This window comes from Xylocopa sonorina, chromosome 7, assembly GCF_050948175.1.
Source record: "Xylocopa sonorina isolate GNS202 chromosome 7, iyXylSono1_principal, whole genome shotgun sequence".
Classification (NCBI taxonomy): Eukaryota; Metazoa; Arthropoda; class Insecta; order Hymenoptera; family Apidae; genus Xylocopa; species Xylocopa sonorina.
In genome coordinates, this window is record NC_135199.1 from 13,740,096 (window position 1) to 13,762,578 (window position 22,483).

The 22,483-nt window shown below is 42.4% G+C and overlaps 4 protein-coding genes across 7 annotated transcripts; 3 read left to right on the forward strand and 1 right to left on the reverse strand.

Annotated features, from left to right (window-relative positions):
* Nucleotides 1-280: 280 nt before the first annotated feature.
* On the forward strand, nucleotides 281-3,091 carry Skp2 (S-phase kinase-associated protein 2). 3 transcript variants are annotated; one of them, XM_076897912.1, is made up of 8 exons: nucleotides 283-468; nucleotides 560-590; nucleotides 1,123-1,150; nucleotides 1,252-1,566; nucleotides 1,643-1,940; nucleotides 2,009-2,448; nucleotides 2,539-2,666; nucleotides 2,732-3,091. In XM_076897912.1, the coding sequence occupies exons 1-8, from the start codon at nucleotides 337-339 to the stop codon at nucleotides 3,076-3,078; spliced, it is 1,719 nt and encodes a 572-aa protein (XP_076754027.1). In that variant the 5' UTR covers nucleotides 283-336; the 3' UTR covers nucleotides 3,079-3,091. The 3 variants fall into 3 exon arrangements, with proteins under 3 accessions (XP_076754028.1, XP_076754027.1, XP_076754029.1); XM_076897914.1 differs by having other exon boundaries at nucleotides 428-468; nucleotides 1,094-1,150; XM_076897913.1 differs by lacking the exons at nucleotides 560-590; nucleotides 1,123-1,150 and having other exon boundaries at nucleotides 281-468.
* A 1,052-nt stretch (nucleotides 3,092-4,143) lies between these two features.
* Bor (ATPase family AAA domain containing bor) lies at nucleotides 4,144-11,912 on the reverse strand. The gene is made up of 5 exons (XM_076898628.1): nucleotides 11,902-11,912; nucleotides 6,448-6,658; nucleotides 5,708-6,182; nucleotides 4,517-5,540; nucleotides 4,144-4,409 (listed from the first exon to the last, which is right to left on the reverse strand). Exons 2-5 carry the CDS (start codon nucleotides 6,656-6,658, stop codon nucleotides 4,269-4,271), a joined length of 1,851 nt encoding a protein of 616 aa, XP_076754743.1. The 5' UTR covers nucleotides 11,902-11,912; the 3' UTR covers nucleotides 4,144-4,268.
* LOC143425729 (uncharacterized) lies at nucleotides 7,708-12,866 on the forward strand. The gene is made up of 5 exons (XM_076898732.1): nucleotides 7,708-8,646; nucleotides 8,744-9,327; nucleotides 9,457-9,996; nucleotides 10,072-12,525; nucleotides 12,619-12,866. Exons 1-5 carry the CDS (start codon nucleotides 7,838-7,840, stop codon nucleotides 12,780-12,782), a joined length of 4,551 nt encoding a protein of 1,516 aa, XP_076754847.1. The 5' UTR covers nucleotides 7,708-7,837; the 3' UTR covers nucleotides 12,783-12,866.
* A 2,026-nt stretch (nucleotides 12,867-14,892) lies between these two features.
* On the forward strand, nucleotides 14,893-22,344 carry Yps (Y-box binding protein ypsilon schachtel). Of its 2 annotated transcripts, XM_076897534.1 has the most exons (7): nucleotides 14,893-15,052; nucleotides 16,643-16,706; nucleotides 17,438-17,471; nucleotides 17,533-17,794; nucleotides 17,884-18,197; nucleotides 18,829-18,891; nucleotides 19,263-22,344. In XM_076897534.1, the coding sequence occupies exons 1-7, from the start codon at nucleotides 14,992-14,994 to the stop codon at nucleotides 19,305-19,307; spliced, it is 843 nt and encodes a 280-aa protein (XP_076753649.1). In that variant the 5' UTR covers nucleotides 14,893-14,991; the 3' UTR covers nucleotides 19,308-22,344. The 2 variants fall into 2 exon arrangements, with proteins under 2 accessions (XP_076753649.1, XP_076753650.1); XM_076897535.1 differs by lacking the exon at nucleotides 18,829-18,891.
* The last annotated feature ends 139 nt before the right edge of the window (nucleotides 22,345-22,483 follow it).

Sequence of the window (22,483 nt, forward strand, 5' to 3'; positions counted from 1 at the left end):
AATAGCATTTAATCGATAAATTTGACATCGATTCAAGTCGGATAATTGATGAAACGTAAAACAGATTTACTCAAACCATTTCCAATTTGATACCAATCTTGTTTTGGTTGTTTCCTTTCCTCTCTCTCTCTCTCTCTCTCTCTCTCTCTCTCTCTCTCTCTCTCCAAGCCACGAAGATCATTTTCTGGTTTCTAAAACCCAATTAAGGTAGGTTGCCGTGCACGATCGATCCCCGTTTTCCCGCCGTGTTGAAATGATCGGCGAATCGACAGCCAATCGGATGGAAGGGAACGATTCGAGCAATTGGAAGTCGCCGCTGGCGATTGTTTCCCATCCATGCGACCAGTGGCGATTGAAAAAAGTGTATCGCGAGGGGATTCCGCCAAAAATGAATTCCGGCGTGGCGGAGCACACGAGACTTGCCCTCGATTGTCTAGAGAATTCCGAACAATTCTCACCACCTGGAAAGTAAGTACAATTTCCGATTATCCCCCTCCATCGTAAGAAACTCGTCAATTTTACTAATCGCTACGTACATCTCTCTTACCTGTTGCTCAAGGTGATGCAGGTGCATATTTTCGCGCGCCCAGGTAAGGTTAAGAACCTTTGTCAGTGGTCAATCGTTAACTACCATTCTCTTTTCTACCATTTCACAAATCTTACATTTTATCGATTACAATTTTCTCGAGAATAAAACAAATAAATATAGCAAGTTCATAAAAAAAGTTCAAAGTTACTGGGGAACAATAGAGACGCGAGTGTACAAAGTTAACAGCGATTACATTGTCATTTCTGTTTCTCTATACACTTCCGCTCTTCTCGTATTCGCTCATTTATATTGTTATTCCAACAGTATTTAATGAAACAATGCGGATGCTGTGTACAGCGATACAGTTATTCAGTTTCTGTTTAATGGAAGCCGTTTTATGTCATTCCCACTCCCTTTTAAATTCTACATCTATCGTTTTCTTGATGAGATTCTAATTAGAATTCTCTTTACCTCGACTGTGATTGTTGCCAATTAAACCATTTGTGGATCTTTTTCATGTTTCACTCTAAATGCTTTTTGCGAGACAAATCATACTTGTTTAAGGAAAAATTCTGGAATTACTATGTCCAAAGGATCACCTTCTTCACCTTGGTGGAACAGGTTGTTTTCTATATATTTAAACCGTTATAAAACGATCAACAGATTCGTCCGATGCTATCATCTTTATTAATACAACGTGTATATTCAAATGTGATTTACAGCAAACGGCTACGTCTGGATGACAGTTGTAACAATAATTTAAACAGCACTGTGAACAACGTGTCTAAAGGTAATGGAAAATGGTCTTGTTCCGGCGATGGAAATCTTGTAGAATCAGATATTTTGGAAGATATGGGTGTTAGCATGTTAGAAGATGAAGCGTCGATTCGTAAAAGTACAAAGATATCCCATTCCCTGGAGTCTACAACGTCGCCAATCAATTCGGGTAACAGCAGACAATGCGAGAAAGTGAATAGCTTCGAGAGTCAAGAAAGTATTTATAGGGGTTCCAGCTTTGAAACTGTCAGCATGGACAGGTTTGTATTGAAATTGACTTTGTCGCTCTTTTATTTAATTCCTATTACACGTTCTTAAATATAGTTCCCCTTAAAGTTTCGAGGGTACTCGCAGACTAGATCAAGATCTATACGAATCGGATGGGCCTGTACCATATTCGATCGCTGGAAATGAATCTGGTTACTCTTCTAGGATGGAAATAGATAATTTTGTCGACACAAAAGAAACTGTTTCTAGAGAGAATTCCAATGTTTCTTCTGTGAAGAGTAGTCTCGAACAGTTCTACTTGTGCAGAAGGAAAAGAAAACCTTCGATCATCGGCGAAGATAAATTTAACAAATTATCCGACGAGATGATTCTGATGATATTAAAATGGCTTCCGAAAAAGTGTTTGGTAAGATTAGACGACCGATTAATTAATAGGACGTGTAATTATCGTATTATCGCAACCGCTACTTTTAGGTGCGTTCTATGTTGGTTTGCAAACGATGGTGTCAGATAGCGCGAGACGAAGCGTTATGGAGCAGATTGGATTTAGGCGGTAAAGTGTTAAACGAAGGCACATTAGGGCACATACTACCGCGAGGTGTTCAGATACTTCGACTTGCTCAAGCAGAGATCGCGGATCCGATATTTCTAAAAAACAGCGAAGTTTTCAATGACCGTGGTTACGTTAGTAAATTGCAGTATTTGGATCTCTCGATGGCCGTCATTTCTCCAGATGGATTGGCTATGTTATTATCCAAGTGTAAATATCTTAAAAAATTATCTCTAGAAAAGTGTACAGTGAGTAGATCGTGTTGCAAAGCTATCAGTGATAATAATGATTTAGAAATATTGAATTTAACAATGTGCGAGGGTATGGATGTCGAATGTGTCAAGGATTTGATGAAGCTTACGAAGTAAGAAACATTTCGTTGCGATAGCATTGTTCGATATCGAATCTGAGCCTGATAATATATCGTTCAACTGATATATTTTAATATTTCTAGCCTGGCTGCTGTTAACATGGCTTGGTGTAATCTAGATTCCGAGTCTATGGAGCTACTTTGTAAATCATTACCTTCATCCGTTACGCGTTTAAATATAGCTGGATGTAGGAAAACAATGACTGACGATAGTAAGCATTTATCATGTACTATATCATTTCGAATGGTATAATTCATTAATGTATTTCCATTTTAGATGTCAAGGATTTAGTGAAAAGTTGTCCAGATATGGTGGAATTAGATTTGAGCGATTGTACGATGCTTACAATGAATACCGTTCGAAATTTACTTGATCTGTCAAAATTGGAGCATTTGTCTCTAAGTCGTTGTTACGGCATACCTCCATCAACCTACGCAACGTTAGCGTATATGCCATCTCTATTGTATTTGGACGTCTTTGGCGTAATACCTGAACCGGCACTAAAAACATTACAAGTTACCTGTGGTGAAACCCAACTTAACAAGTTCCTATATAGTTCTGTTGCGAGACCGACTGTCGGTGTTCGAAGAACAAGTATTTGGGGCCTCCGCGTTAGAGATTGAATGTTTCTTCTTTCTCTTTATACATATATAGATATATATATATATATGAATAATTGTGAAGATCAACTGAAAACCAAAGGGAAACTGAAATGTACGTATGTGTGCCTTTCTGCAAAGTGTCTTCTTAATAAGAGACTGATTTTATTCTACTATCGAAATAAAACTAAAGCAATACATTTCTTTTTGTATCCCGTTCTTTTTTTATCTTTAGTTTTTAATTAAATGCCTTTTATATAGGCTTGTTTACACACATCTGGCAGTATCTAGGTAAACGAAACAAAAATTCTCCCTTAATCTCCAATTTACTTAATACGAATGTCTCGTCTTTGCGTCATCTATAAAGTTTAAGATTTCTTTTGCTACCATGAATTATTAACGATTTAATAATTATTCATATCAATCTGATCTGTTATCTTTTAACTGACTAGACTATAACTTTTTTCATTTCTTTAATAAATTATAGGAAAAATGTATCAACATTTATGGTAGATCACGATAGTACAGTAAAACTTGTTGGAACGTTTGCATTGAATTACTTTAAAGTATATATAATGCCATCGAGCAATGAGAGAAGAAAAAACATTTTTCTTTTTTTTCGAATGATGTTTAATTTTTACGAAAACTGAGCAGAAGTCGAGAATAGATTGCCGAAAATTGTATTAGCGTATTTGCGAAATTTGTGCATCCACGTATACTTAAATAACTAGGTATAATCTAAATTATACGGTATTCAGTCTAGCGTAGGTTATAAAATAGGTAGGTAATTAAAAAAAATCTCACCGATACGTTAGTACGGTTTTCACGAATAAAAAGAATAGAAATAAAAATAGAACTGCATCCATGTTTACGCGTCACTGGGTTAAGTGGGAGAGTAGAAGAGTTAATACTTTACAGACATCGATTATTCGCATTGTCGGATTAAAATTTACTAGTTAGTTCAGGAGTGAAAGAGATTGAAATCAAAACATGTTATTACCATACGTATATACATATATACGTTCGTCAAAGTTAGGAATTTACATAACTTTCACCTTACAATGCACATTTTGTATAGAAAATGAGAGCTAAGAATTAAATTTATGTTCATTTAACGGTTTCATTTACACCTTTCCTTTCCGTCTTCATTTGGTACTATAATTCATTTTTTAGTAACATCTTTTGCAAGTTTGCGCACAACAATGTGTAATTAACTAAGCAGTTGCGACAGAAATTGTTTTTGATGGCGTTTCGACTACAGTCTTGGGTTTTTCAACTTCCTCTATGCCTAATTCAGTTTCAGTGGCGTAAATCGACTTCGACTCTTGTTTTTCTTGTTCACTCTGCCATTGTACCTGTAATAGAGGAAACGAAAAGAAGAGATAGAATATTTAACGTTAAAAGGAAAAAGGTGTAAGAAAATTGTTAAAATAACTATTAAACATTGTTTAAAAATGGTCACCTTCTGTCTATGTTGCTTAACAGCCTCTTTGCACTTCTCGATGATCATTTGTTCCGTTAGTACGCCATCTTCCGAAGCATACGCTGCTGCCTGCCAAGTGACACCTAACTTTGCTAGTTCTCTTCCAGACATTCCCTCGGTTATTTCGGCTACTTTACTACAAAGCGCACCGTAATCGAACTGCGCGACTTTTAACCTCTTGTTACCTTCGATAGCCGGTTGAAGAACAAATTTATCGAAATAAAGTCGAACTAAACGTTCACGTTCCTCCCGACCTGGTAAGCGAAACTCTACCATCTCGTCTAATCTGTCGTTCACCGCCCAATCGAATTGTTCCGGAGTATTAGAAGCGAGAACTAACATGAACTTGTTGCTCTGCTCCCCAGTCCTATAGAGGAATGCGTTTAACATCGCTCGCAAATCTTCGGAGATATGTTCGCTCGATCGCTTCCTTAAAAAGGCATCCGCCTCGTCGATGAAAAGCAGAAGCCCCTTTCTGGAGGTGGTCGCCCAATCGAAGACTTTGTGAATAGCGGTTACGCCGTCCCGACCTAGCGGCGCTAAATCGCCGCCAGTTACGATAGCGTAATCCATGCCGGAATGCTCCGCTAGTTTCTTAGCGAACATTGTCTTACCGGTCCCAGGCGGTCCGTGCATCAATATATTTCTATACATTCCACGATTTTGTTTCGTATTTTTCGTAGCTATCGCAATATCGCGTAATCTTTCTTCGAGCTTTGGAGCCAAAACAACACCGGACAAAGCATCGGTCTGTTTCGTTTTTAGTTTCTTCGCTGCTTGAATGGGATGCCGTAACGTGTCCAATACTGTGAATCGAGACGTCTCTCGAACTAACGATGGTTTCCCTAGTCGCGATTCTATGTACCGCGCTGCTACACCAGTTGTACCTTTCGCCGTGTACACACCGAAAGCCAATAAGGATAGACCACCAGCTGCGGCGACGATCTTATCCCAGTCCTGGAGAAAAGTTGTGACACCGGTGCCCAATACAGAACCGGCGGTTCTGAAACGATCATCAATCAATAATATAATATAATATAATATAATATAATATAATATAATATAATATAATACAAAATAATGTGTAATATTTTATTATAGCTATATTATAAAGCTAATTTTTCTCTTCCATTCTCGCATGCGTTATTTATTTAGTTCTACTGTACTCACTTTATAGATTCCAATACCGTGACGCGTTTCTCGGATGCTTTCACTCTGATTTTCTCTATATTCAGATCTTGATTCTCTCTGTCGATCTTTGCTTTCGCTTTAACTTCTGCCTCCAATTTCTTCATTTCGTTCCTATGCCTCAATTCCATTTCGTGCTCTATCGTCGCTTTTCGCATAGCTTCTTGTTTCGCTACGGATTCTTCCTGTCTCCTCAAATTTTCATCGTTCATTCTCTGCTGTTGTATCAGTTGATCGTCGTACCGTTTCCTTGCCAACTGATCTTGATACTGAGCTCGCATCTGATGTTGTTTCGTTTCTTCTTGCAAAACCTTTCTTCTCTCTTCCCCTTCTATACGTTTTTGCTCTCCCTTCATTTGCTCTATGGTGGCCTCGTACTTTTTCGCTTCCGCTTGCCTTTCCATTTGTTTGGTAGTCTCTTGCAGTTTAGAGAGTTCCAACGCTTCTTTGGCATGCGCTACAGAAACGACAGGCTAATCATCAGAACTTTTTGTGTTCCCCTACGATTTCGCTTATGAACTATTATAAATTATTATAAACTATGTATCTCGCGATAAATCTTTCGCGTCTGGTAAAAGTGGTAAAATTTTAAGAAAGATTTTGACATTGCATCATCGTAGAATCGGAGAACACGAGGTTCTTAACCTAACAAATCGCTTACGTAACTTTGTGCAACTTTGATAAACCGACTAGTTTAATAAAAGTAATAAAAGAAATCGTACTAGATTTTTCGAGCTCTTTAGCAGCGGCCGCTGCTCTTTCCAAGGCACTCGAATCGAATCGATACGGTTCCATTTGAGAAATCCTGGTTGATGGTGGTGTACGAGCATCATCTCCGCCGCCGCCGCCGCCAGCCGCACCGGGTACCGATGGTTGAATAAATTGAGAAAAGTCTTGCGGTTGTGCGTTACGATATCCAAAAAGCCACGACATCGTTCTCACCACTATCTAACTATTTAATACCTTCGAGAATGTCTCTGCCTCTTTACGTTTAATACTCTCTCCGTTTAGTACCTTATCACTGCTATGAGTTACCACGTGCACTGCTACCGTGAAAACTGAAACAAATGGACTCTGGACCGAATCCTCTCCTCTTGTGTTTTATCTAAACATCGAAATCCATCGAGATTCATTCACCGACGAATAAAAAATTTCATTATTACATTTCAAACAACGTATCGATCAAGTTTAGATTTCATACACGCCTCTCTCTCTCTCTCTCTCTCTCTCTCTCTCTCTCTCCCTCTCTCTCTCTCTATCCGCGTATATACATTATACATTCGTACGATTAAAAATCTATCAAACTATTCATTTATTTATATACCTACTTACGTTCCATTATTTTCTTCTCTATAATACGAACGTCCATTTTCGTTTCTGTACATATCTACAACGTTAATTTTGTGTTTATATATATATATATATATATATATATATATATATATATATATATATATATGTATATACATATATATGAACATATGTATACAACAACGATGGATGATAACGATGATACGTATAGTTGAAGATGTAGGAAGCAACTCAACCATAGACGAGCGATACACTACAATGCAGATCTAACGCGTAATCTATTCATTTTCATTTCGCATTTTATTTGGCAATTTCTGTGTTACTCGGATAGCTTTCACAGTTCCATGCAGAGTAAATATAGTAAATATAGTAAATATTGTATAATATATTTAACATTGGAAACGAATCGATTGAGAAGAGAAGAGAAGAGAAGAGAAGAGAAGAGCGTATGCCGTTTCTCGTAGCGTCCGCGGGAGGCAACACAGTGCGGTTTACGGTTTACGGAAGTGTATCGCCGTAAGGCTCGGAGGAAATTCACTTTCGAAATTCCGAATTACCGAATTTACCGATTTCGTTTACGGGAAAATGAAATGCGTTGAAATTCGAGTATATTCATTTAAAGTAATTTCGAAGAAAAAGTAGAAACAACCGTCTGATCAGCCGATGAATTTCGAAGACGGTATCTAGTATTACGTAGTAGTTGGTACATCGATAATGTCGTTGATTTTAACGCAGCAATGTTCCGGTTATTCAAGGAATGTGCTCTTTTCAAACATGGAGAGGTTACTTGTTTGAAATAATATGTGGGATTTAAGAAACCGGAGTGTTATCGTGTTAGTAACTGCGTTGAGTGGGTGTGTGTTCCTTTACAACGTTTTTGGCCCGATTTTTATTCTTACCGTTTCATCGTTCTTTACTATTTACGCCTGTTATTCTTTAATCATCAACGATAGTTTATTGTCCCGACACGCGTTCTTATTCATTCATTATTGGAGATACCTTTCTTTCGAGCTTTACGGATACCTGGAGATTATCCTCGAGCACACATATCGGTACATTTCTCAATTTTTCGACCTCCTAAGTCGCCGTTTCCGTAAACGATACCCAATCGAAACCCACTCTCAGATGGAAAAGCATCGAGGATCGCATTATCAACTTAGTAACGATCCTTATCCGATTAGGAGAAACTCTTCTACTAATTTCGGTTCGATCGCACAGTTTAGTCCAATACCAAGGAATTCATCCAAGGCTAATATATCAAACGATATTGGCCCCAATGTTAACTTTTATCACAATTCTGGCCATTCGACGTACGATCGCAGCTCCTCCGCCACCAAGCATACTTCGACGCCAATGTTCTCGTCGACCAAAGAGGGATTGGAGAACCAGATGCTCGACTCGTCGTCTGGCGATCGAACGATACCAAGAGGAGGAGTATCTTTTCTGTACGGACAGAGTCACGCCGCGTCTCCTAAAGAAAATGCAACGTACTTCGGCATACAACAATCCTCGTGGGGCTCTTGCGTAAATCTTAAGCCGGATACAAACACGGGAGAGCGAAAAGTCGCAGGACCCTTATCGACATCGACTAGACACAATATAGACCCAAAGTAAATAGTAAATTCGTTTACTTTTCAAACTATTGTCGCATCCTAGGCTTCGCCATATTTCCAGTGGCTGGCAAATAAGATTTTAACTTCTTTACAGAATATATATAGATGTAACGTCGCCAGGACTCGCAACTCGATTGACTAAATACGCGGCGGAGGCCAGCAACAAACTAACTCATCAATCTCAGTATCGTGTGGGCCAATTTCCGAAAGTAAATCTTCGTGCTAGTCCAGTTCCAGTCATAAACGCCAAGTCTGTAAAAACGAGAACACCTGTCACCGTTAGAGTCGCACCGCCTCGTACCATTCGATATTCCCCGCCATCGAGGCAGAACGTTCTGACTAATTTTTGTTATTTGGACAACGACTGTATCTCGTCCAACGACGGTGCTCATGCTTTAAGAGAAATATCATTGAAACGACACGCGTCCAGGGACGATGTAACATCGGACTTGGCTAAGAAGCAGCGAACAGACGCCCTTGCTAGTAGGAAATTTGAGATACCGGATGAGACGAAGCAGAAAAGAAGCAGAGAAGAATCCCTGAAGTCGGAAGAAGATATTTCACCGCAAAGTAAAGCCGTACGACCAGTTAAGCGTACTAAGACACCGTCGTGTTACGATATCATTAATTCGCTTAGTTCTAGCAAGCACGTTGTCTCCGGCGTCAAAAGAAAAGCTAGTAAGTAATAGAACCAATTTCTGATGTAATACGTATTATAATAATGCGTTTATTACCGTACTTATTGTGTGCTGATTTTTTGTCTTTTCTTTCTTTTTTTTTTTTTTCTTTTTTTTCTCCCCCTCTAAGGAGATTTTTCACGTAGTGGTACACCAGATTTCGAAAAGCACTTCAAATCATTGGAATCCGTTCAGAATGCTGATCCCCAAACACCATCGCCACAAGTTTCGAATGCAAGTCCGAGACGTTATGATCGTCAACTAACGGAGAAGGGATATAACGCGGATACTTGTTACTACGTTGATAAACTGCAAGAACACTCACCGTTAAAGGGAATTTTGAAAACCAAGAAGAGAAACTCGGACAATGGAAACTCGGAGGATAAACACATCAACGGGAATTATTCGAACGTGCAGAATGGTGAAAAGAATCGACCGGCGGAATCTATCGAGTCGATAGAATCGAGCAAATTGACGCATAAATTATTTATGAAAGCGGAACCAGAGAGGAATGAGAAGTTACGGATGCTGGTCGAAGAGCAGGGCAACATACGGGCGAAATTCACTACCGACGATGTGGAAGAGATAAAAAGAGAAGACATTGCAGATATGCGACAAACAAGTATGAAGGCGAGACTACAGAGTATGTTTGACGCCATATCTGGTAAAGGTAAGTAAATTTCATGTCGCGATGCGTTGCGTCGGGTTTTAACATTCGTTCAACTATTCGTTTCCGCATTTTTAGCAACGAGTCAAATTAATCCAGACGTGGTGATTCAAGCGGAGGAAGTAAATGTAGTCAAGTCTGTCGCGTGTCCTGTGATGTGCGCGACGCTTAATTCCTCGACTACCACTACAAATGTTAATACTGTCCCAATATCCACGTCGGCCGTAGCCCCTAGTCCGGGTACCGGCGAATCGGTTATAAAATCGCCAAAGCATGTGGCTTTCAATTTACCAACCAAGGAAACCTCTTCAAGTGCGAGCATTCAATTCCAGGGTAACGCTGGACCGTTCGAGAAGAAAACCGAACCGAGCGTTTCATCCACCGTAACGGATAAGACAACCGCTACTGTGCAATCAACCGTTTCGAAACTTGAACACGCTGCTGTTTCGAGTACAAGTACGATCGTTCCGACCAGTTTGAACGTACAAACTAGCGATTTAAACAAATCAACTTCAAACACATTAGCGACAAGTGGCTTGTCGACGCATACCACGTTTACGCTTGCTGGTACACCGACGAGTAACAAGCAGCTACCTCTACTCGCTGCCTCTACGACGAAAAATATTTTTGGAACCGTTGCCACCGTCGCCTCGACAAGTTTGGCCGTTTCGACGAACCTAGCTGTCGCAACTGACACGAAAAATATTTCGCAGGACACAAAGGTCACCGCGTCGAATTCAAATTTACCAGCCGCATGTAGCGGCAACGTGATATTCGCATCGTCGAACACGACGGTGGTCACCGATAGGAACGAGCGGAATGCGAACGCGATGCCGTTTACCAGTGCCACGTGTATCGTTAGCTCCCAGATCGCGGGAACCACCGTGAACACGTCGACTCCGTTGTTCACCTTTGGGAACAAAATCGGTAATTCATCGACGAATTCGAAATCCGAGGGATTTTTATTCAATTCGGTAGGAAATACGTCGCAAACTGGCGGATCATTTGGATGTTTGGAGACATCGCGGCAGATTGCCTCGAATACAAATCACAATAATGGTAACGCTCAAGCGAATCATATCACGACCACGAGTGGTAAAACCAGCTCGTCGACAAGCCCGACGTTTAGTTTTCGGCCCGCAGCCACGTCGGTCACTTCCTCCACGTCCGACGGCAAGCGTGGCTTTTCTTTCGGTAACAGTTCGATCATGACAACCAACGCGGCTAGTGGAAGCTCGAATCCAACAAGCTCGCTGTTCGCCATTGCGAATAACAATTTAACGAGCCAAAACTTTCCACCGGAATCGTCCACCTGTACCGTTAATCAGTTCCCTTCAAGTAACGCAAGTACTTCGAGTATATTCGCTAATTCCTCGTCCGGTCCGTCATTGATCTTTGGAGCAACGACAACGTCTAACCAGCCAATTTTTGGCACAACTTCCATCCTAAGCTCCTCCACTGGATTCGCTTCGACGAACGCGATGCCGATATTCTCGAACACAAATTCCACTTCCGTGCCGGTATTTGGTTCGAATGCCAGCACACCCGCTGCTTCGGTTATAGCCACCAGCGGAACGAATGCCGCCGCCGCCGCCGCCGCTGCTGGTACTTTGTTCTCACCCGCAAACTCGACTACCACTTCGGCAACCACCTTCCCTACGACGACCAACATTTTTGGCCAAGTTAATTCCTCCTCACCAATTACGAGCTTTAAAACTAATTCAGGAGTATTTGGAAGTAACAACGGTTCAACGTTGTTCGGCTCGCAAACAACAACACCGTCCACGTTTGGCAGCTCGAATGTATCGAACAACTCGCAAGTCGTCTCCGCTTTTAGCGGTAAAAATGTTTCCATGGGTAACACCTCGTCAGTGGGGGGTTTTGGCGCTTCGGCCGCTACCGTATCTGGGTTTAGATCGCAAAATCAAGAGAAAGAGAACCCAGGAGGTCAAGGGTCCAGCTCGCAGAATCTGAATGTCGTCGGAAGTTCGATATTCGGAGGTGAGAACACCGCTGTCACCGTCTTCGGGGTCTCATCAAATCCTACAAGTTCCGGCCCGTTCAACTCTGTGTCCACCTCGAACAACATGTTCAACACCGGGCAGAACACTACCCCTTCGTCCAACACGACATTCGGCACGACGACTACTAGCAACGCAGGAAACGGTCCACCAGCGTTCGGTGATGCCAATAAAATTTCACCATTCGGAGGAGCGCAACCCTCGGCGTTTGGACACCCAGTTTCGAACACGTCCACGTCTGTCTTTGGAAACGCAAACGCAAACGCAAACGCAAACGCGAATAATGAAACTAACAATAACAACAACAACAACAACAACAACAACAACAACAACAACAACAATAACAACAGTAATAACACCGGCATATTTACCTTCGGATCAAATCAGAAGCCACCGCAACAGAGTACCACTTCGTTTTCTTTTGGCACCAACAGCATTACCAATAACAGCGCTGCTGTTTCCACCGCTACTTCCACACCTTTCCAGTTTGGCACGATAACTTCGAATTCAGGTACAATTATTCATAATCTAGTCAATGTTAATTAATCACCATCTTCGTTCGTCTCCATACGTTTACGTATTTACATATTTATATATAATTCAGCTACAGGATTTAATTTCTCCGCACCGTCAACAACTCCATCCGTTAACTTTGGAGCAACGAGTTCCACGGCGACGTTCAATGCTTCCACACCAGGCATGTTCAGCATTGGAAGTGGCTCTATCGCGCCAAGATCCCGAAACATTCGAACCAGGAAACAGAGATGATGGAGAATGTAAATCCGACTAGATTCTCCCAGAATATTTTTGCATTCGACTACTTTGTAACATCGTAATCCTTGCACCAGAATTTTATCAGAATTGGTATCGAACTGGCATCGAACTGGCGACTTTTTCAGTTACATCGATATTCAATTCGTTACTCGAGATATGTTTACCGTAACGGTTTAGCGGCTACATTTTTCGCGCCGTTGTTATATCTATCTCGCTTGTACATATGAGAGAAGAAATCACAGCACATTTTTATATTTATCCCTGGTTTTAAAGTCTGCCCAAAAAGAGGGTACATTGTGTTTACGTGCGCATACATGCGATACGCGCAAGCGTCTCCCGATAGTCAAATAAATCTCTAGATCGTTTTATTATTAACGAAAATCAAATGTTAAAGGTGTGCATTCATTTGCGGAACAGTAACGGGTGTGGAACTTTTAGTGCTGATCGATACGATTGTTAAAAATTGCTAACATTTTCATCAACAACCGAGTGGATATATTCAAATTGTATGTTATATATAACCAAGGAATAATTTTTTTTTTACAAACAGATCAAAAGTTTGTTTTAGTAATATTCCGTATAAAGAAAAGCAGATTGGTCAGATGAAAGGAAAATAGTTTTCTTTACCATTTCCATATGCATATCTTTCGATTTGCAATTCTCTTTTAATTATTTCCATTCGAATCAGCCAATCGCGAAACGCCCTTAGTTTTCGAACATTTTACCATTCTCATTGCTCGGAGCTTGTCGAAATTCATGCTACCGTACTTGGTACTGTCAATGTTTACAAGATATGTGGATACACGTGTACGTGCAACGCTAAATCTGGTAGCATGAAATGAAAGTCAATTTTAACTTTTTTTTTTTCTCCCCCATCAGACAGACATTTTTAATGCAAGAGCAAAATACACGATTGAACTACGATCATTCGTATCGTTTCTTTGATAAAAATAAAAAGGTTTAAATTATGAGACGGCGAGGCAATGACGCATCGAGAGGGTAAAGAAAAATATTGGACATGATAACGTAGATCTATGTAAGTAGGTAGGTAGTTGAGTGAAAAAAGATTAAGTCAAGTATTCGTGAGATTCGTGAGCAAACGAGATTGTATTCGATTGCAGAGCAGAAAATACACACGTAGGTAATATCGAGATGAAAGAGAGGAGATAGAGAGGTGAAGGATGTTGGGTCGCGTTCCCTAGGTCATGTTGTAAAAGATGCGCAATTATTTTTTTTACACTTTCAGGTAGAGATGTATCTCTTTAGAGAAATGTTGTGTAAAGTTTGAAAAATATTAGTATACAATACGAATATCAATAGCGGTCGAGAGTTCCATTTCGTACTTGCAATGGTGTTCCCTTACAACCTTTATCCTTGACTATATATTTCATTCAATGATTTATTTTTAATTAAGCGTTCCATCAAAGCATAACACGTAACATTTGTCAGACGTTACGAGTATGGTGAACGAAAAATTTTATTAGAGCCTCTATCGATGATACGTGCGTGAAACGTGTATGTTTCTATCAATACAAATATTATTAATCCTTCTGTTCAGCAACCGTCGAAAGGATGTTGTTGACGTTTGGTGTTATTCAATAATGTTCTGGCAGAAAATTGTAGCGTTTATCCATGTGAGAGGAAGATGAGGGGAGGAGAGAGAGAGAGAGAGAGAGAGAGAGAGAGAGAGAGAGAGAGAGAGAGAGAGCGAGCGAGCGAAAGCCGCTTATATCCGTTGGTGATAAGGTAAGCGCATAAAAATCGAATTGTATCGTGATCGCGTTTAATGGTTCGTAATAGAAAGAAAGAATTAAAAGGGAATCGGTGAAAGGAGATGAAAAGGTTAACTAAAAGAAATAGAGGAGAACGTAATAGAAGATCGGGAGTAGTAAATGGTGGGTAGAAATGGCGCGGGCACTCGGCCGGTCGAGAGAGCGAGCGAGCGAGTAAGCGAGCAACCGAGGAAGTAACGCGTGAATTACGTCACGTGCGTTCCGTGAAACTCTCGCCAGGATTGGTCGAACCGGTGGGTTTCTTTGCGAGGCAACCTATCGGAGAGGTTGTTAGACAGGAAGGATGTTTGTACGGTCGCCTGGAGGCGCAGCCATGTTGGGAACATTAGAAGGGAACCAACACCACGACCAGAAAGACGGGAACATCTAGGTTCGGCAGCGGCGTGTCTTAACACCTTAACACCACCACCATGGCTGACCCGGAAAAACAGCCCGAACAACCAAAGGCTGTCCAGCAGAAGCTGGTCATCGGTGAGTGAAACGTACAATTAACCTAGATTCCGTATCGCGTACATTTTCCTAGTGAACGAAATTCATCTAACAGAGAACGAGTGCGTTTCTCCACGATCCGCCGCCGCCGCCGCATCTAATAATGGCGTCTATGCAAGAGTGGTAGACGTTCAGCCATGTGGTATTTAGCCGGCAAGACGCGGTTACCATTCCTCTTTACCTTCCGCATACCTTTTACAATTTTTACCACCGGAATCGATTATTTTACGCCGCCTTTCTTACTTTTCTCTCTCCTTTCCTCTCCTGCGACTACCACATTTATTACAATTAACAACCGAACTCTTTTCGAACGAGCTATCATTCTTCCCGAGTTTTCTTCAATTTTACCTCGATACGTGTGTCTATACGTCTCTCTCTCTCTCTCTCTCTCTTTGTGTCTATACGTGTGTCTATCCGTGGAAGAGGGTAATTGTGAGTACGTGTCTCTACGTGTGTATGTACGCGCGCGCGTCCGCCTGCCTGCCTGCCAGAGAGAGAAAGAAGTAGTGTACTGTACTACACCGGCATACGTAGGACCAACAGTTTACCCGCTTTCATATCGCCTTCTCCTTTAGTCCTTTTATATTCCTTTCCGTTTCTCTTGCTTTTCTTTCCCTCCCTCCCTCCCCTTCCCTTCCCTTCCCTTCCCTTCCCGTCCCTTCCCTTTCCTTCCTTTCCTTTCCTTTCCTTTCCTTTCCTTCCCTTCCCTTCCCTTCCATTCCCTTCCCTTCCCTTCCCTTCCTTTCCTTTCCTTTCCTTTCCTTTCCTTTTCTTTTCTTGCTTTCCATCGATTCATGTTTATATCGCAAATCTAACGCCAACTATATGTCGAAAAATAGAGATAAAACAATCTAAGATCTCTTGATTACATCACAATTATACGTGCTTTGTGATACCTGCACATTTTTGTATTCTCTTTTCTATACCTCCACAGCCTATTTTTCATAAATCGAATCGAGAGCACGACTCTCGTTATGTAAGTTTCAAACTATTCTTCAACGTCCGTTTCCCAATCCGAAACGATTCATTTTCGGCAGCGAGTCATCAAGAAAGAAAAAAAAATACGAACGGATCTAAATTTCAACCGGAAACCTTCGAATCGATTTGGAACTGTTATCCTCTTGAACAATTCGATCGAATGTCCTTTCAATGACGTTCCATTCCCTCTTGATACTCGTTTCCCGCAGAGTTTAAGCGAAGAGTATCGTTGGATCGTAGAGAGAGAGAGAGAGAGAGAGAGAAATTAACGCACAAGAGCCGAGAAAAGTTGGCAAAGAAAGCCATCGTTAGTTCGGCTACGAATATTACAAGTAAACATCTGTGAATACGTTTGGATTCAACTTATCGTCGATTACGAATACATAACAGTGATTTGTAAATATGCGAGACGTCGCACTGTCCCACGTAAGCGAGGTGTATCTGTATGCGTGTAGCGTTTTATTTTCGAAACATTTCGAAAAATGTTTGAATGCGATTCGCAGTGGCGAATCTACCAACGAACCGTATGTATCGCTTAATCGAATTTAAAGGTGGATACCTAATCGGACCCGTTTCGCTTTTCTTGGGTTTCAGCGAACAAAGTGACCGGGACTGTGAAGTGGTTCAACGTGAAGAGTGGATACGGATTCATCAACAGGTTAGTAACAATTCGTCCTCTCGCTTCCTTTGACGCCTTTTTCTCGCTTGATCACCCGCCGTCGCCAACGCCAACCCCTACCCCTGGCATTCACCTGTGGGCCCACTATATGGTCATCTCGCTATATCTAATGGTGGTCCCTCTTTCCTCATCTTTTCTCGACAGGACCCGGGCGCGTTCCAATACTCCCGCTATACTCGCGCTCCGCGATTCCTCTATCCTCAGCTATTTCTAGGCACACTCGTTGCCCGCTTCCGACCCTGTTACCACTACGCACGCATACATACACCCCCACCGAATCCACTTTTCTATGGTTCCCTTCCTTTTGCCTGGTAGCATTCGTGCCGATGTAACACGTCGATCGGTGTATAGACGGATATAGGGTGTAGATATAGATATAGACATAGATGTAGGTAGTGGGGGGTGCGTGGATTTTCTATGCATTTGGAGAAGAGCCAAAGCAAGTTTGGTTCGCGTACCGTTGCACGCGTAACGCCACCGATTATTCGCAGCGTTATTCGCGTCGTTTGCGCGAATCAAACAGAATAACTCGAATCACGGTGGGAAAGCAAACGTTCGTCTGGACGCCCATTGGATCGCGCGCGTCTTCGCTCGATCAAAGTTCCAAGACGTACATTTCTCGGCGGGGCCGTCGAACTCGAGGATGCGTTCCTCACGATCGCGATTCAAATTGGATTCGGTTTTTTCAACGAACGATGGATTTGTTTCAGGAACGACACCAAGGAGGACGTATTCGTCCATCAAGTGAGTAGATCGAAACGAAATAAATCGGAGAAGCGGTGTTTCTAATCGGATGGTTTTACAGTCGGCCATCGTGAAGAACAACCCAAGGAAGGCTGTGCGGAGCGTCGGTGACGGTGAGGTGGTTGAATTCGACGTGGTGATCGGCGAGAAGGGTCACGAAGCAGCCAATGTTACCGGTCCGTCCGGGGAAGCGGTAAAAGGTTCGCCTTACGCTGCCGATAAGCGACGCGGATACCGCGGAGTTCATTGGTACATTAATCAAAGACGTGGGAACGCTCGAACTCAACGAAGACCTCGAGAAGGCCAGGAAGGTTACGAGGCCGGTGAGTGAACGTTAACCCGGGTTAACGGGCCCGTAAAGTACCGTAAAGTCGAAGAACAGAGCGTTGATCGTTTCACGCGTGAATCACAGGCGAGGGTAAAACCGGGGACGATGTGAACTCCGGCGAGGGTGGCGGGCAGCAACGACGTTACAGGGTTCGACGACAGTTCGACGGGTATTACCGTGGTTCCCGGCGATCCGGGCCGTCGGCGCAACAGCAAGGAGACAACACCGGCGAAGGCGGCGAGCAAACCGGCGAGGCTGCCGGGGAAGCTGGCGTACCGCGCGGCGGTGGACGCGGCCGTGGCGGACCTTCCCGTCGCTACTTCCGTCGCAACTTTCGCGGAGGAAGAGGAGGCGGCGGACCTCCGCGTCGACCCCGAAGTCAGGACGGCCACCTAAAAGTCCGTATCTCGCATACTTACTACCACCTCTCGTCTCTCTAAGCGTACACCATCCGGTCAACTCCGCTTTCTATCGTGTTTTCTTCCTAGTTCGCGCTCGCGATTATATTCACCTTCTCTCTCTCTCTCTCTCTCTCTCTTTCTTCCTCTCCTCTCCTCTCCTCTCCTCTCCTCTTTTTCTCTTTCTCACAGCCTAACCGTATCTAGCCTATCGAGCTAGACAGCAGAACCTGCATGTGCCAGTTTTCCTGCTAGACCGTACGCGAGTAGGTTACGTACGCGAGTAGATTTAGTGAATTTCTCTACTTGGAACACCGTCGTTCGATGCTCTATAGTTGTCGCCCCTTTCAGGAATCGCGTGCTATTTCGAATCGTCTAGCGTATACGGCCGATAAACTCTGGGCTCTTTTCTTTCTATCGTCCGGCGATACACTTGTAATCGTACACTGATCGCATCGTCGTCAACGGATCGCGCACGTGCTACTTCTCAACATTTTCTATATCCCTCTCTTTTCATCTCTCGTCTTGGTTTCCCGTTACGCGAGTGTTCGGTCCGTTGACGAGTAATCCGCGTAGAGCTTGGCGCACACACACACACACTATTGCACGTATCTTTTTGTACTCTTTTCAGTCGGAGCAGAAGTCGGATGCACCTAAAGATAAGGATGCACCTGCCGCTGCCCCTGCTCCACAGGTAACGTGGCTTTATTTTTCTCTCTTCCCTCTCTATCCGCGCGGTACACCTTTCGCCGCTTTACTCCTACCCTTTTCCAACCTCTATCGTTTGTCACACACACGCACAACCACACGTACACACATTTTCACACGTTTCGTACTACTTGTACATCTCTCTGTTTCTGTTTCTGTTTCTGTTTCTTTTTCTGTTTCTTTTTCTCTCCCTCCTCCTTCTACCGCTCTATAATATTTGGGATTGATTACTAATTTTTTCCGTACATCATCGGTATGTCACCCTTTCTACGCTCTTCATACGTTCTTCATCGCGACATCTTACTTAGTCGTTGGGTGCCGTTACTGCGCTGCGAATTGTAATAATGTGCTTTACAGGAAAGTCAACCGGTCCAAAACACCACAACCGAAAGCACTGCTTAACAAAGAACACGACGCCTACTCCTTTTCATATGTAACACCAACACCCGTTATACACCGAAGCAACAGCAACGACTACAGTAACAGCAGTAGTAGCAGCAACAGCAGCAACAACAACAACAACAACAGGAAAAGCAACAATAATATAAAACATACGAATCGGCAAAGTTGAAAAAAACAAAGGAAAAAAGAAACAAAAAAAGTAAGAAATTGAAAGAAATGGCAAGACATCGCTCCACGCTCTCCCTGGCAGTCGAAATACGTCGAGAGATGTGCGCGCGTGTGCGGGAGAGGAACGCTGCCGAAATTAATTGGCGAACGTGAATACGAAGGCTCTCTCCGTGGATCGACTACGCGCGAACCGATAGCACTTTCAAGATGGGCTTACTTACCACTCTGCTCGACAATTTGCTCTTTTCTCTTACTAAACTAAACTAAACTAAACCAAACTAAACTAAACAAAACAAAACTAAACTAAACTAAACTAAACTAAACCAAACTACTAATACTAATAACTGGGCGCGAATCTAATTACCCCACTAAATCGATCAAGATAGCGACGGTTCGAAAGAAGGTCGAAGAAATAATCCATAAACGTGTAGTCGATTCGATTTCGCGACACGAAACGAAACGGAACGGAACGGAACGACGATACAAGTTGCGTCGAGAGTATTTCGGGAATGATTTAAATTGATCAACGGCAGTGATAAAGGGAAACGAAATATGCGATTGTAGCCAATTTTGGTGTACGTAAAGATTTGACAGGGTAATCCCGATCGTGCGTAGAAAGCGACGATTAGCCAAAAAGGAAATATAAGGTGATGGGATGCAATAGGAATTCGATTTGGCGAAAGTGGTATTTTTGTTCTTGTTTTTGCGTATTCATTGTTTCATACGTTTTAATTTTTCTGCAACAAAACACATTCGATCGTTTGTAATACAAGATATATGTAGGTATATCTTGAAGTTTAACGCGATGCTCGCGGAATTTTTCTCTCGTCCGTATATGTAATAGGTAAATGGGCGGCCAATATCGAAACTACGACTGTACGCGCGTTTACCCGTGATCGTGTCGGCTTATAATCGTTTCAGTTTCTTTCAAAATTTCGTCGTTTTTCTTTTTTTTTTTCTTTTTTTTTCTTTTTTTTCTTCCTCTCTCTCGTCTTTTCGGTCCTTGTTTATATGTACATGACTTACGTTCCGGATCGTAACGACGTTTGTTCTGCGATCGGTGAGCAAGCACGCGACAGCTGATCCTGTAAAATTCTGTGTTCGATTATACTTTTACCGACGTACATCCAACGAATTGGCGATCACACCCGTATCAAGTGCCCCTGGAGGGTGCTATATCTTTGAACGAGATCAACGTATATTGTCCGACGATTAGTAACGAGATGTCACGCGTTACGCAAGTTAACCGTGAATCGGTCCGATTTTCCCATGGTTTTTTCAATCCGTGACATTCGAATATTATGCAAAAATGTTGCCGCGTTACTCGACCGTATCTGTTTTCGAAATTTCTATATCCGCGACTCGATTGACAATGCAAGCCTGCGGTTTGTCAATGAAACGAGTAAACAAATAATATATGAGTGAGTGAACGAGCGAATGACTGTGCGTGTGCGCGTAACGAAAAAAGAAAAAGCTTACAAGAGTAAGAGAGAAACATTTATACAATTTTGCATGAAAACGGAACCATTTTTTAAATTTTAGTTTGTAGTTCTATCGTCGGAAAATAAAATGTACAATTTTTCTTTCCAAACACACGTTTCGAAGTTTAACACGCGCGACTCGTAACTTGTTAGTAACTGTAACCTGTTTTTTCTTTATTTTTTTTTTTTTTTTTATCACTTTAAGGTCGTTTAGGAAATTCAGATTTTTTTTTTCTCATCGTCGCGATCGTCGTTGGTCATTCATTATACGATCGACGTTGTCTTCGAATCCCCTGGTAAAAAGTTTTTTACGCGTCGGTCATCGCTTCGATCGTTGTTGCGGCGATAGAGCCTGAAACAAATTGATACACGCTCGGAAGGAAACACCGGAACAGAGCGAGAGCGGTAGCGGAAGAGAGAGAGAGAGAGAGAGAGAGAGAGATAGATAGATAGATAGATAGGGGGAGGGTGTGAGCGGTAACGCGAAATGATTAAGAAAAGGTGAAGATCGTTGAAAGAGAGTCGCGGAAACGAAGAGGCAGGCGAGCTACCTTTTGGTACAAAAATTGGGAATCGAGTGGAAAAAATGAACGATGATGCATGTGTTGAAAGTGATGATTATCGGAATTAAAAGGTAACAGAAGCAAAAGAATGTGAATTAGAGAAGACCGCGCGCACACGGAGGAGTGTACAGGTAAAAGGTGTACGCGTGTTGGAAGTATTTTGAGATCGAGACTGGAATGGAACGTGGGTCGAACGGCCTCGGAAAACGGTAGACGGTAACAACGTAACAGGGACTACGCGGTGTCCGCGTTTCGGTGATCTGGAGTAGGTGAAATGGAATCGCGTTGCGCGTATCTCGACGAGCTACGAGGGGACCGCGCGCGTCTCCGAACACGCGAGATCGTGAAACTTGTCAATTAGTTGGTTTTCTGTTCTTCGCGAGGAGAGTACGCGCGATTTCTACATCAGTCGGCCTGGTTCGTCGCGGGACGAGCAATTGGGGGAACAGCGGAGAAACGAGAGAAAATTGGAGAAGAGGAAAAAAAAAAGAAAAAAAAAAAGAAACAGCAACGATGAAACACGCGATCCGATCGAGGCTAAAAGAGAGACGATCCTTCCGATCCACCCCGATCTTGCTCCTTTCCCCGAGTTTTACGCGTTGTTTCGTCCTCGTTGATCTCTACCTATCCAGCTATCCCTTACCATATCCATCGTTACCTGTCCTGAACGATACCACGATACCCCATTCTTCGAATCCAGTGAATTTTGTACCGAAACGCGAAACTTTGAGAAGCTACTTTCATATATGGAATTTAATTTTTTCACGAAACATGTGCATTATAAAAAATAAATGCCAAAAAAATCGCAAAACTGACGAAACGAAAGTTGAAAGTTACTTGTTCATTGCACACCACTCGCCAATTCCGTGTCCCCTCGTTTCCATTCGTTCTATTCGGATATTGGGTTGTGGCAGAGGCGCGGAGATACGATATTTTATTATTATTATTATTATTATTATTATTA

Bases quoted from the DNA above. Each gene is read 5' to 3' on its own strand.
- Skp2 (XM_076897912.1), top strand. From the start codon at position 337: ATGCGACCAGTGGCGATTGAAAAAAGTGTATCGCGAGGGGATTCCGCC. The intron at 469-559 runs GTAAGTACAATT...CTGTTGCTCAAG, and splicing joins CAATTCTCACCACCTGGAAA to GTGATGCAGGTGCATATTTT. The intron at 1,151-1,251 runs GTTGTTTTCTAT...TGTGATTTACAG, and splicing joins TCTTCACCTTGGTGGAACAG to CAAACGGCTACGTCTGGATG.
- Bor (XM_076898628.1), bottom strand. From the start codon at position 6,658: ATGTCGTGGCTTTTTGGATATCGTAACGCACAACCGCAAGACTTTTCT. The intron at 6,183-6,447 runs GTACGATTTCTT...TCGTTTCTGTAG, and splicing joins TAAAGAGCTCGAAAAATCTA to CGCATGCCAAAGAAGCGTTG. The intron at 5,541-5,707 runs GTGAGTACAGTA...TGATCGTTTCAG, and splicing joins ACGGTATTGGAATCTATAAA to AACCGCCGGTTCTGTATTGG.
- LOC143425729 (XM_076898732.1), top strand. From the start codon at position 7,838: ATGTGGGATTTAAGAAACCGGAGTGTTATCGTGTTAGTAACTGCGTTG. The intron at 8,647-8,743 runs GTAAATAGTAAA...ACTTCTTTACAG, and splicing joins AGACACAATATAGACCCAAA to AATATATATAGATGTAACGT. The intron at 9,997-10,071 runs GTAAGTAAATTT...CCGCATTTTTAG, and splicing joins TGACGCCATATCTGGTAAAG to CAACGAGTCAAATTAATCCA.
- Yps (XM_076897534.1), top strand. From the start codon at position 14,992: ATGGCTGACCCGGAAAAACAGCCCGAACAACCAAAGGCTGTCCAGCAG. The intron at 15,053-16,642 runs GTGAGTGAAACG...CTTGGGTTTCAG, and splicing joins CCAGCAGAAGCTGGTCATCG to CGAACAAAGTGACCGGGACT. The intron at 17,472-17,532 runs GTGAGTAGATCG...ATGGTTTTACAG, and splicing joins AGGACGTATTCGTCCATCAA to TCGGCCATCGTGAAGAACAA.